The sequence below is a fragment of the Geotrypetes seraphini genome, chromosome 13, assembly GCF_902459505.1.
Source record: "Geotrypetes seraphini chromosome 13, aGeoSer1.1, whole genome shotgun sequence".
Taxonomy (NCBI): domain Eukaryota; kingdom Metazoa; phylum Chordata; class Amphibia; order Gymnophiona; family Dermophiidae; genus Geotrypetes; species Geotrypetes seraphini.
Window position 1 is genome coordinate 37,773,100 of NC_047096.1, and position 12,844 is coordinate 37,785,943.

The following is a 12,844-nucleotide window of genomic DNA, read 5'->3' on the forward strand; positions in this document are numbered from 1 at the left end:
ATTTATATGTTATGTTATTTAATATAAGAAGATATTTAAAGAATAATTGATGAAGATATAAAATTGATCCAGGGAAGATTCTGCACATCAAGCTAAACGTTATGATAAAGTTTGAACGTGGAGTGATGCATCTGAGGATCAATATAGCATTCTGTAAGGCTTGATTCGAAGTGTGGATCTGGCCTTGTAACATTTTGTGAATTGAATGCTCTATAGAGATATAGTGCTATTAATTGATTTGTAGTTATTTTTTAGCACTTTAAAATAAATCCTTAGAGTTAAAGTATACAATATAAACTTGACTGTAAACATGGTATTACCCACATTTCTTTACATGGACCTTAACTACTGGCAGTTAAGCATGTAATATAGTATTCTATAACCCATGTGAGTAAGTGCTGGGCCTGTCCTTGACTTACTACAAACTACTACAGCTAATCATTTCCATAGCGCTACTAGACATATGCAGCGCTATACACATTAGGCCTGATTCTATAAATGGTGCCTTAGTTAGGCACTGCTAGGTGCCATAGTCGAGGCTGCCCAGTGATGCCTAACTAAAATTTGCGCCTAACCTAAATTAAATCAATTAGCTTAAATAGCATATTAATTGATCGTGCTATTGAAGTGAATTGAATAATTCATAAAAATTTTTAAAATTTTGGAAGTCCATGCAGCATCTAGCAATGCCTAATTATGCCTGCATGAAAAGTAGGCGTGGTTAGGGGGGGCAGAGGATAGGCATCACCAGGTGTCCGAGTTATGCTCTGGTAAATTACGCCTGGTAAAACCTGGCCTAATGTACTGGCACCTACCGCCAGGATGCCTAGCAATGCCTAAGTATGCCTATGTGCTGCTAGGTGAGATTCTATAAATGGTGCCTAGTTGTTGATAACTGCAATGAGTGGCAGCTACAGTGTAGGCGCTGCTAGATGCTGTTTATAGAATCAGGCCCATTATGTGCAGGTTCTCTGTCCCAAATAGGCTCACAATCTACGACAAGAACATCTACGACAAGAACAATCTACGACAAGAACATCTACACAATCTACGACAAGAACATAAGAATTACCATACTGAGACAGACCGAAGGTCCATTCAAGCCCAGTATCCTGTTTCCAACAGTGGCCAACCCAGGCCCGAAGGACCTAGTAGAATCCCAAGTAGTAAAATAGATTTTAGGAATAAGCAGTGGATTTCCCCATCTCAATAATGGCCTATGCACTTCTCTTTTAGGAAATTATCCAAACCTTTTTTAAACCAATGAATTCCAGAGTTTAATTACACGTATGAAGAAATATTTTCTCCGGTTTGTTTCAAATATACTACTTAGTAGCTTCCTCGTAAGCCCCTAGTCCTAGTATTTTATACTCCACTCAACTCAGTCCTAGTATTTTATACTCCACTCCACTCAGTATTTTATAGACCTCTATCATATCACCCCTGAGCCTTCTCTTCTCCAAGCTGAAGAGCCCTAGCCACTTTAGCCTTTCCTCATAGGGAAGTCATCCAATCCCTTTTATCATTTTTGTCACCCTTCTCTGTACCTTTTCTAATTCTGCTATATCTTTTTTTAAATATTATGACCAGAACTGCACACAGTATTTGAAGTGTGGCCGTACCATACAGCGATACAAGGGCATTTTTTGACTTGCCCATATACCTTCCAAGTCATTTCCCCTTTAGAATTGCATGCTACGAAATTTAGGCATGAGTATTATAGGGCAGATGTATGGGTAACTCCTAACTAGAGCAAATTAAGTGCCAATTAACTCCAATTGAGGTTCACCAATTTATTTATTCAATTTTCTATACCGTTCTCCCATTGGCAGAATTTTCATCTCCATATTTAGGATTGCCAGAATTCCAGAATAAATAAAGAGGACACCTGGTTCCGCCCATTCCTTCCCCAGTCTTGCCCTGTTCCGCCTTGAGCTCCACCTCGTTCCACCCCCAGCCCTGCCCCCCACACAAACCTCCTCAAGCTTGGGACCATATCTGTGCAAGTGGGAACGCCAATGCAATGAAGTTGCGATCAGGCATGCACGTGTATGACATCAATGTGTTGACATTTGTGCATGCGCAGATGCCCTCCAGATGCGGCCCTGAGATCGGGGATTTCCAAAACCAGGACAAATTGCCGGGCACCCGAATAGTCCTCTAAATAGAGGACATGTCTGATTCTTCTGTCTCTTCTCTCACAAGCAGGACTTTTCATAGGGGATAGCACTGAACTTGCTCCAGGCACCACATCCCCTTAAGATCTGTCTTGTCCAAAAAGGAGAGATGTTATAAGAAACCCAATCCAATAGCCTTCCATTTGAATAGCTTCTGGTAAAGCATTGCAGAGAAAGATTCTGCATTGTCAGATAATAGAAGACATTGTTAGAAACAGGATTAAGACACTGAGGGCCAGTGCTCTAAACTTACCTTGCCTTTAACTTTCATCGCTAAAGCGTACAAACATTTTAACTTCCGATGCACATAATGGCTCTGTGCCCAGTAGCAGCCTCTGAAAATAAGATGGAAATGAAGTACAATGACCTTATGAGCACTCCAGGCAATGCCCAGACATTGCCAGGTGATGCACAAAATGAAGCGCCAAACTTTAAAGTTCCGAAATTACCAGCAGGTCTGGAGGCTCCGGTAGCGTTAAACTGTGTGTATTAAAAGTGTATACTAGTAGGTCTGGGGTTGCTGATTGCAACAAAAAAGCATATACATCTTGCTATATGCTAAGGGTGTATTAAAAGTGGTGGCGAGTCAGATACGCGTAAGACAAATGCGTGCAGACATTTGGGCACAGACAATCGCGCTCAGGAAAAATGAACGCTAGACAAATATGCACAACCCAATGACACGCAAGATAAATACGTGGCAAGACAAATGCATGCAACACAACTACACGCACGATAAATAAGCACAGACAATCGCACGTAGGAAAATTGTGCACAACACAACTACACGCACGATAAATCTCAGGCATATGTGTTAAAGGTGCATCTCAGGCGTGTTCGTTAAAATTGGGACTGGGGCTGCTGATTGCAAGATGTAAGTTAAAAAAATACATTTGCATGGTTTGCTTGTAGTTTTCTGCCGCGCCCCCCCCCCCCCCCACATGATGCTTATGACGTGCACCTAACTCCTAACGCCTCTCACACATTTAAGTCTCTTTCTGTGAACTATTCTGCGCATTTTTCAAGCGCTTTCTCCATTACTGATTGGTTGGTATCTACATGGACCTCATTTGCATGCAAAGTTTTTGGAGCATCGCTTGTCATCTAGACACTGGAAAATTTACTGCCACTAGAACGGCTCGCGGGATTTTAACGGCAGCTGTAGAGCATCGGGGCCCGAGGAACAGAGGGGCAGGAATGGACCTGCTCAAGACTTGCTGCTCATCTACCCAGAATGGTGGAGAATAAAGAGAGAAGACAATAAAACTAATTGAATAAGGAGTGAGACTTGAATAATTGACAACTGGGCAGATATCCTTAACAACTGGGCAGATTGGTTTTTATGTACTCACGCTAATATGTTTCTATGTTAGGTTTGTGGAGCTACTGTTCTTCTATGGCTCTTCACACCTCACAGTTCCCCACAGATGAGGAACACCATGCAGCAAAACTGGTTCGGCCAGCAGTTCTGGAAGGTACGGTGACTACAAATAATGAAGAGATTCTATACAGAATGTAAGTTCCATTCTCTATTTTTATATGCAGACAACTAAAGATAACATCTGCAGTTTCTCCTTCACTGCACATTAACATATTGGACATATTTTTTTTGTCTTGTGACCTTAGTTTCACCTAATGAATCTGCAAGATACTGTACGCAATTTTGGGGATCTCAAAATACTAAATATTAGCTGAAGATATGCAAATCAGCCAGTGGAGGGTCACTGGTTGCATGGGTCAAATGAGTCATGGGTCAGCTTGCATGATCCACTGCTTGATCTAATTGCTGTTAATACACATTGGCCTAGATTCTATATATGGCATGTATAAAAATCAGTGCTGAAACAAGAAAACACTGAGCGCTATTCTATAATGGGTTGTGGGTTCAAACCAATGCTGCTCCTTGTGACCCTGGATAAGTCACTTAATCTCCCCATTGCCCCAGGTACATTAGATAGATTGTGAGCCCACAGAGAAAAATGCTTGAGTACCTGAATAAATTCATATAAACCATTCTGAGCTCCCTGGGGAGAACAGTCTAGAAAACTGAATAAATAAATAACTTTAGACATGTCCATTTGCATCAACTGAAGTGTGGTGCAAATCCCCACACCCAAATCAGGTGCAGGTCTCCCTTATTCTATAACTATGTACATGCATAAATCCATGGAATGCCCCTGATGAGCCACTGACCCTCCCATTTCTTTGCGCCCTATTTTTGACTGATGTGTAAAATTTCATGCTTAAATTTACGCATGTAACTTTGAATTAAAATTAATTTGTACCAATAATTGCTCACGAAGAACCTAATTATTGGTGCTAATTGGCTCTTTATTCAACTGAATTGCATTTGCAAATTGGGTGTGTGCCCAGATTTGCGCATGCGGTTTTTAGAATTTTTAAAATAGAATTTGAGGGTTATTAACTAGAATCCATTCCATAAAATGGGACCTATGGTAAAATAACCTCTGATGATGGCTTTAACATGTGCTACTGTCAGAAGAGAAAGATCATTGGAGAAAGACATTATCACCCCGGTTCTATGAAACTGTGCTAGCAGTATCTAGCGCAGAGAGCCGCGCTGAATGTCCTGCGCTGCTCCTGACGCTCATAGAGTTCCTATGAGCGTCAGGAGCAGCACGGGCCATTCAGCGCGGCTCCCCGCTCTAGAAACTGCTAGCGCAGTTTCGTAGAAGAGGGGGTATGTTTGGGAGGGTCAATGGAATGAGGCGAAAGAGGGCGGCCTGCAATCAGATGGTTCAACATGTTGAAAACAACCTGGGGGATGACACTGGAGGACCTCACCGGACTAGCACAAAACCGATCTCTTTTTAGATCTGTAATTCATGAAGCCACTAGGACTCGAACACGAGTCGATGGCACATCACTAGCTACAGTATTAGTGCACAGTACTATATGTGCTGGTGTTGTGGAATATACATCATGTTGAGACTAAGGAGTCTGCTTTTTCAGTTGCTGGCTCCCCTTGCTGGAGTGGAGGAGAGGCCTAGTGGTTAGAGCAGGTGCCTCAGTCCCCTAAGGTTCTGAGTTCAATTCCCACACCAAGCTCCTTGGGTCTCTGGGCAAGTCTCTTAACACTTCATTACCTCAGGTCTAAAAATATGTAAGCTGCTTTGATTGTAACCACACAGAAAAAGTAGTACATCAAGTCCCATCCCCATTTATCCCCTAATATGGAAAGACTTGCCTGGGTATCTAAGAATGTGTGATAATGTATTTCAGTTTACAAAATATGTGAAGACCAGGGTCAGTTCAAGGGATGGTGGTGCCCTGGGCCAACTTTTGCACTGATGCCCCCTCCCTCCTCCTCCTCCTCCTCCTCCTGACATCCTGTAGCTCCTTCTCTCTCTGAAGTCTCCTCCTTCCGCCATTTATTTATATATTTAAAAAAACACTTTTATCCTGCATATCCAATCTATCCGGGTTACAAAAGTACACGGACAGATCAATAAACAAACATAGAACAGCACAATTTCTTTAAAAATTGCTAAAATCGTATTTGAAAGAGCAAAAAAACGAACAGCTCAACTGAACAGATCTCCATTTCCAAAAGCTTTCTGAAAAAAAAAAAAAGAAGCCTTCAATGACTTATGAAAGGATAATAGCACCAGAGTCTGACGAATATTCATAGGTAAAGCATTCCAGCAACACTAAAAATTCTCAAACGTATTTGGCGACAGACTTCAAAGAAGGAGTTCCCAACAAATAGTGCGACTCCGAGGGCGTGTATGTAGACACCAAAGCACTAATTGCCTTTGGCAGAACATCCTGAATAGCTTTCAACGCTAGCACCCGAATCTCGAACTGAATTCTCCCAACAAATACACACAGTGATAAAGGGTGCCAAAGTCTAGAATCCCAGTCTAGCATCTCTCCCGCCCCTCTCCCCTATCTTCAGAGAGAAGATGGGAAAAATGAGATTGGGATTTTGGCTCCTTTTATCACCTGTGCCCTGAGCCAGTGCCTCACAGGTCCATAAATTGAGCTGGCCCTGTTGAACACATTTTTTTTTGCACTCATTTGAGTGAGCCATATTACTTTAACATTTGGCAGTGCTAAAGTTTGAAGTTTTATAACTCAGGAAAGTGTTTTAGTTTTGTTGTTTAAAGGATATATAATTTTTTTATATTGTTGATTTTATGTTTGTTTTATTGTAACTCACCTAGGTATAAGCAGGCTATAAATGTGTAAATAAATAAAATTCTAGCCCTAAATCTGACTGAAAATTTTTTTCTTTTACTTTTACTGCTTCTTATAATTTCTATAGTGCTATAAGAAACACACAATGCTGCACACAAACACATAAGAGAGTCCCTGCTCTACAGAGCTTACAGTCTGCTCAAGACAGACAAACACAACAAAAGAGATTAGCAAGTTTGCCCTCCCCCCCTTTCTTTGTGCAAAGCCACACTAGCAGCTGCCATGTGGCAATGGCCCCAAAGCCCTTGTGGCCTACGCTAAAAAGCTATTTAAAAAGGCCCTTAAAACAACATGGGTATTAAACAGGGAGAAGCCACTGGCAAGAGTTTAAAAACAGCCTCAAAAAGATAGATTTGAATAGGGCTTGAGAGGGAACATGCCATACTGACTCAGAAAGTCAAAAGTATAAAGTCTGGAGATGGTGAAAAAATGCATGCTTTAAGAAGAGAGGTTCCTTAGACCCTGTTTGGTCAACAGAGAAGTGGTGCATATGTAGATGGCATTTTCAGATACAGGCAGTCCCCGGGTTAAGTACAAGGTATGTAACTCAGAACTTGTAGATTTTAAGATTCTTGCTGCTTCCCTCTGCTCCCAGCTGACAAAAGGGCCAACTGTTCCTGCTAGCGTTTCCTCTAAGGTACAGCATGCACAACCACACACTGTTCTTAAAGTGGCCACGCATCATTCCTGAATCTGCTGCAGGAGAAGTGTAGAAGTCTATGCCACTGCTCAGTGAAATCCGATGAAGCTGCAACTGCGTTCTTAAGTATGACTCATACTTAAGTCAGGTGCCTGGAACTCGGAGACTGCCTGTATATACACATAAGCCCTGTTTGCAGTTAGGTGTGTAACTCCTAGTATTCTGTAACCTGCACTGCCAAGCAGTGGCATAGTAAGGGTAGGAGGCGTCCTGGGCGGTGATGCCCCCTCGCCTTCCTCTCCATGCCCTCAACTCCTACCCGCCCCACACTCATGCTCTCCCTCCCCCCATACCTCTAAATCTTCTTCAGCGTGAGTGGCTTTTCTCCAGCATGTTCCTCGCACCTGTATCGGATTTCCCTTTGACGCACTTCCTGGCACCGTGACCCAGAAGTGATTCAGGGGGGAGCCAGGCCGGCGTGAGCAACAGGCAGAAGAAGTTGCTCGCGCTAGCAAAGATCTTTAGAGGTATGGGGTGGGGGGAGGGGTGGCGTGGTGTGGTGGAGCAGAGAGGTGTCGGCGCCCCCACTGACACAGTGCCTAGAACAGTCCATCCCCCACCCCCGCTCCCCCTAACTATGCCACTGCTGCCAACAGTTCGGTGCTAGCTCTTACGGCAACTTTTGACAGGGGTAAGTACTCATGACTGAAATTAGGCATAAAACTGTGGACCTTGCTAGTAGTGGAACTGCCATTATACAAGGGTGAATCAAAAATTAAATTACACGATAACCGGAACAGAGCTAGTGAAATGCAACATATGTACTCATGTGTTGCCTGTTGGATAGTTCATCCACATACAGTGTAGTGCTTAGCCTTTAGTCACGTGGCAGCCACGAGGTCAAAAACATGGACACTCCATTGCAAGATTACACCATCGAAGAATAACACGAAGGGGCCTATTCTGGCACATTTCCAAGCGTAAGAGCAAACAGTGAACAGTGAAAATTTCTGTGCATTGCTGTGGAGTGAACTTAAGCTTGTAATTTGCAGCAAAAGAAGAGGGATTTTGTCCAAAACAGTCTTGCCACACCACGATAACGCACGTCCTCATACAGCAGCAGCGAGAGAAGAGACAGTGCAAACAGCTTGGGTTTGAACGTCTTCCACATCCTCCTTACAGCCCAGATCTGCCGCCTAGCGATTATCAAATCTTCGGTCCACTGAAGGAGATGCTGCAAAGTCGCAAATTCACCTCTAAGCGGTGTTTGCCTGGCTTCGGGAGCAGCCAAAAAACTTCTCTGCAGGCATGCAGAAGCTAGTTGAACGATACAACAAATGTGTCATTTTGCATGGGGACTATGTGGAAAAGTGATATGCTCAAGTTACTTCTATTAAAACCGTTAAATGTAATTTCCCTTACTTTCTGATTTACCCTGGTAGAATTGGTGCTTAGCAGCTATATTTTGCATGCTCTTCCATGAATCTACCCCATACTTTCCAAGCAAAAATCTGCCTTCGCAAAGAGCAGGTGCGTCTGAGCACGAAGCGAAAACTTCAAAGCAAAATTGGGTGCCTAATTTTATTTTAACCTGCAAAACCTGCGGGCTGTTCCTCCCAACAAGGACAGTTTCAGCTGGCTCTAACTTTACTATTTCTTTGTTTTCCTAAGCTAGTCACATATTTTCTGCTTGACATTCAAAACATTTTACAAAATAATTACCCCTAGGTTAAAAAAAAAAAAGACAACTTTTATTGGCGTTCTGCAGATTGTTCAGAGAAACATTTCAGCGACGAGGTGCATCGTAGAAATCTTGAAAATGAAACAAGTTATGCCCTAAAGGCTCCTGGCAGCCAACCTCCCTTTGCTTCTACAGATAAATATATGTTTGGAAGAAACTTTTTAACGACGTAACGAGTGAAAGCTTGGCTCTTACTATGCCGGGCGTGTAATTATGTTGAGGAACAGCCTGCACTTGTGTTTATTATATTACGATTAGGTTCTATGCATTATTTATGTGCAGTTTTATGACCTTTACCGTTTATTTGTGTGTTAATTTTATACTGTACTTCCTATACTGTTTATGGGTGATTCTTTTAAATCAGTGGTGCGGTTGTGCATCACCTGAAAAGAAAAAAAAAGCAAAACTTCATCCGAGCCAGCCACTAAAAAGTGAGTCCAAGGTTATCCAACACCAAATCTTTCTCTGTCGATATAATTCCTTTAGATGCCCTGCAGGACTCCTACAAATCATTTTGCTCTGTTTTCTCTTCCCTCTTGTGACTATAGGGTCCCAAGAACTGCTTATCTGCTATAAGGAGCCAAGCAGGGTGGTTGATTTCCCGGGACTGGGTACTGTAATTACATCCTCATTTCTTTGGTATTTTTCTACCTGCCCAGATGGAGAAATGGGCTGGACTTTCAAGGTATTTCAGCAGAGGGAGGAGTAGCCCTGGACTACTTATAGGGCCAGGGAGCAAAGCTGTCTGCACAAGGCTCAGGGGAGGCTGACCTGTCCTGCCTGAAGATGTCCAAGTGTGGGGAAGACTGCAGCTAACATTGGCTTTCCTGTTGGGACACAGCCACAATCTCTGCGAGCTCTTGCATTCGTAAAAATCAAACGGTGACGTTTCTCTAACCCGGTACAATATTCTCCAAGGTCTGCATCTCGGAAGTCTTCCGTAGAGGGGCGCTCTTAGGATCTGCTTGAGAGCATAAGAAACTTGCACCCATGGGACTCGAGGTAAACTATTCCCTCCTGAACATTAGGAGATTTCCCACTGCCACTCATTCTGTGATTAACAGAATAACAGTAGAGCTTTTTTGGTTGTCTGTTATCAGGTCGGTTGGGTGTTTGGCTACCTTAGCACTTAAAAAAGAGATGCTCAGTGATATCTGATGCTTCAATTCTGTACCTACCTGTCTAGAGGTTATATTATAGTGTTACAGATGAGCCATGACACAAAGTACGGTATCCACTCATGTGATTTTCATGGTGGAAAATATTCTCTATTGAAGACGAAAAACTCTGTGGAGAAAGTGATGTTCAAGATGCAGGCTATATTAAAAATACAGTTTAATAATCCACATAAAAATATATCGAGGACCCAAAACTCAAAATATTTTCCATTGGAAATTTTTTCCAAAGGTACCTGTAATATCTATTAAATACATCAGGTGCAGAATTGCATATAGACTGTTCTTTTTCTAACAGTTTATAGGGCTGTGTTTCTGTCTGGACAAAAATATTGAAGTGTTCATACTTAGGCCTTCTTAGCTGCCTAACAGAGTTTTCTTTTGAAATTTGCTATTGTGCTTTATGTTTTAACAATCGCTACCTTTTTTTTTTATTAACCTAATTCCCTCCTTTTCCCCTTTTATGTGTCTAAAATTGCTTACTATTGATGTTTTCAGTGCTTACAATTTAATTTATGATCCCTTGGCAGACTAAAACATTTTCCATTAATGTTTGATAATTGGCGTCTGCTGGATAGCCATTAACAAGGAAGATTTGTGGAAAACAAGATTAAAGCCATTATGGATCTGCATAGCCTTCTATGTGGTTATGATCCTTCACTTACGAAATGCAATAATTTTGGCCCATTAAAGGCTGTGATGTCCTAAGCAGAGGATTTTAGCCTCCCTTTGCAGAATGGCAACTTGCAACATCATTGTGTTCAGGTACAAAAAGCCCCTTCCCCAAAGAGCTTACAAAATGAAGTAGATGGATACCTGAGGCAACAAAGAGAGAAAGTAATGTGCTTAAGGTCATATGGAGTATCAGCGGGAGAAATAGGATTTGCACCCCTGGTTTTCTTGCTTCTCAGCCCATTGCTTCAGTCATGAAGCCACTAAGTTATGTGAATGACGAATGTTCTTAATAAAAAAAAAAAAAACAAAACCAAAATTCTCCATGCATAGAGACCAGAATGGAGATCACTGGTCAAGACATATGTACTTGAATTTTCCTTTTGCTTTCGTTAGCATTATAACACCAAGAAAGTGTGCTAGGGTCCTCCTCAGTATTTGTTGGGCCAGTGTGTTGGCATGGCAGGGGAAGAAAGATATGTTTCAAGTTTATTATAAATTTGATTAATCGCTTATTCATAATTCTAAGCAATGTGCAAAACAATAAAATTACAAATTTCTGAGGGAAACAAAACAAACGAATACGACTAACCTGACAAAACATATTAAACAAAAGGAAAAGATGGGGAAAGAAATACAAGTCGTTGATAGTAAATAAGACAAGTAAGGGAAAAAAACAATAAGAGGAGTGAGAGCAGCGGGCTTCAAATAAGTTGGGAAATAGGATTCAATTAAGGCTCCTAATCAAGCTTTCTAGCTATCAAATGCATCTTTAAAAAGAAAGCATTTTAACTTGCTCTTGATTCTGTCTAGATTGCGTTCTTCCCTTAAATAAATAGGGAGGAAATTCCATGTTTGGGGGACTGAGAAAAAAGATGAATTGCCGCCTTGTGTTAATGTTTTTGAGTGAGGGGACAATTAATAGTTGTTGGTCGTTTGACCTAAGTAACCTTGTTGAGGTGTAGGGAATCAATAATTTATGAATGAAGGCGGGAGTTTTATAAAGAAGAGATTTGAGAGTTAGCAGACTTCATTTATATGTTATGCGGTGAACAACTGGGAGCCAATGCGCTTTCTTAAGGAGAAATGTCACATGGTCAAATTTCTTAGCTTTCATTATGAGTTTAATTGAGTGGGGGGGAGGGGGGGACTCTGTCCATCGTAGTGATTTAAAATAGTGGGGAAAGGAGGAGGCGGAGGTTCAAAGTATCTAGAGTTGTGGCAGATTGGCAAGTCAGGGCTGGCACCATAGCTCAGGCCCACCCACAAACCATGCACATTCTTATTTGGGGTCAGTTGAGGTCAGGTGTGACATGGAAGCTGTATGTGTCCTCTGCTGAAGAGAACAAGAGCAGTAGCTGTTGTGACAACCCCTGCAGGTCAAATGGAGTGGTGCAAAGTCCTGAGCGATAATATATTCATTTTTGTGTATTTGAATACTTATATTCGTATTTGGGGAGTGAGTGGACTGTTTGTTTCTGCCTTGTAGAAACATTTATATTGGTTTTTCATATGCTTTTTAAATGAATGCTTATTATATTGCTGTCGTATTCCACTTTGCACAATAATTATTGACAGTAAATAAATAAAATTTGTGAAATGTCTGTATGTTTCATTTGTCATTGTGTGATATAAATGTTTCTGAATAAATAAATTCATTTATTTATCAGAAGTCATCAGCACTGTCTCCTGCTTTTCTGTCACCCTGTCCAGCATCTCCCCTTTTTGTTCCCTCTCTCCTAAGCATCTGTCCTTCACTTTATTCCTCAGTATCCTCTCTTCTCTCTGTTCTCTTCTTCACCCCTTATCTCTTCCTCATCCTCTTTCCTTCTTCTCCACTCAACATCTCCCTTCTCCACCCCCCAGTGTGGTGGCTCCAAGCCAGTCTTGTCTCTTCATTCTGCTGGAAGTGTTTTATCCTGGGCCTTTCTGTATACAGGGCCATCTTCATACTGTCTTTATTTATTTAATTTTCTATACCTTTCTCCCAGGAGAGCTCAGAACAGTTTACATGAATTTATTCAGGTACTCAAGCATTTTTCCCTATCTGTCCCGGTGGGCTCACAATCTCTCTAGTGTACCTGGGGGGATTAAGTGACTTGCCCAGGATCACAAGGTGCAGCGTGGGTTTGAACCCACAACCCCAGGGTGCTGAGGCTGTAGCTTTAACTACTGTGCCACACTCTGAAGGCCAGAGAGAACATCCTAGAAGCTGCAG

The 12,844-nt window shown here is 41.8% G+C and overlaps 1 protein-coding gene across 2 annotated transcripts in view; it reads left to right on the forward strand.

Moving 5' to 3' along the window:
• The window catches only part of ATP12A (ATPase H+/K+ transporting non-gastric alpha2 subunit), a 97,023-nt gene that overhangs the window by 25,150 nt on the left and 59,029 nt on the right, over positions 1 to 12,844 (forward strand). Inside the window, exon 1 of one of the 2 annotated variants that reach the window (XM_033917343.1) lies at positions 9,542 to 9,781. The exons of the other annotated variant lie outside the window; for it this stretch is intronic. Coding sequence (XP_033773234.1) covers positions 9,770 to 9,781 — 12 coding nt within the window. The 5' untranslated portion in view covers positions 9,542 to 9,769. Of the gene's footprint in view, positions 1 to 9,541; positions 9,782 to 12,844 lie in introns of those variants that run through there. 2 annotated transcript variants of the gene reach the window in all.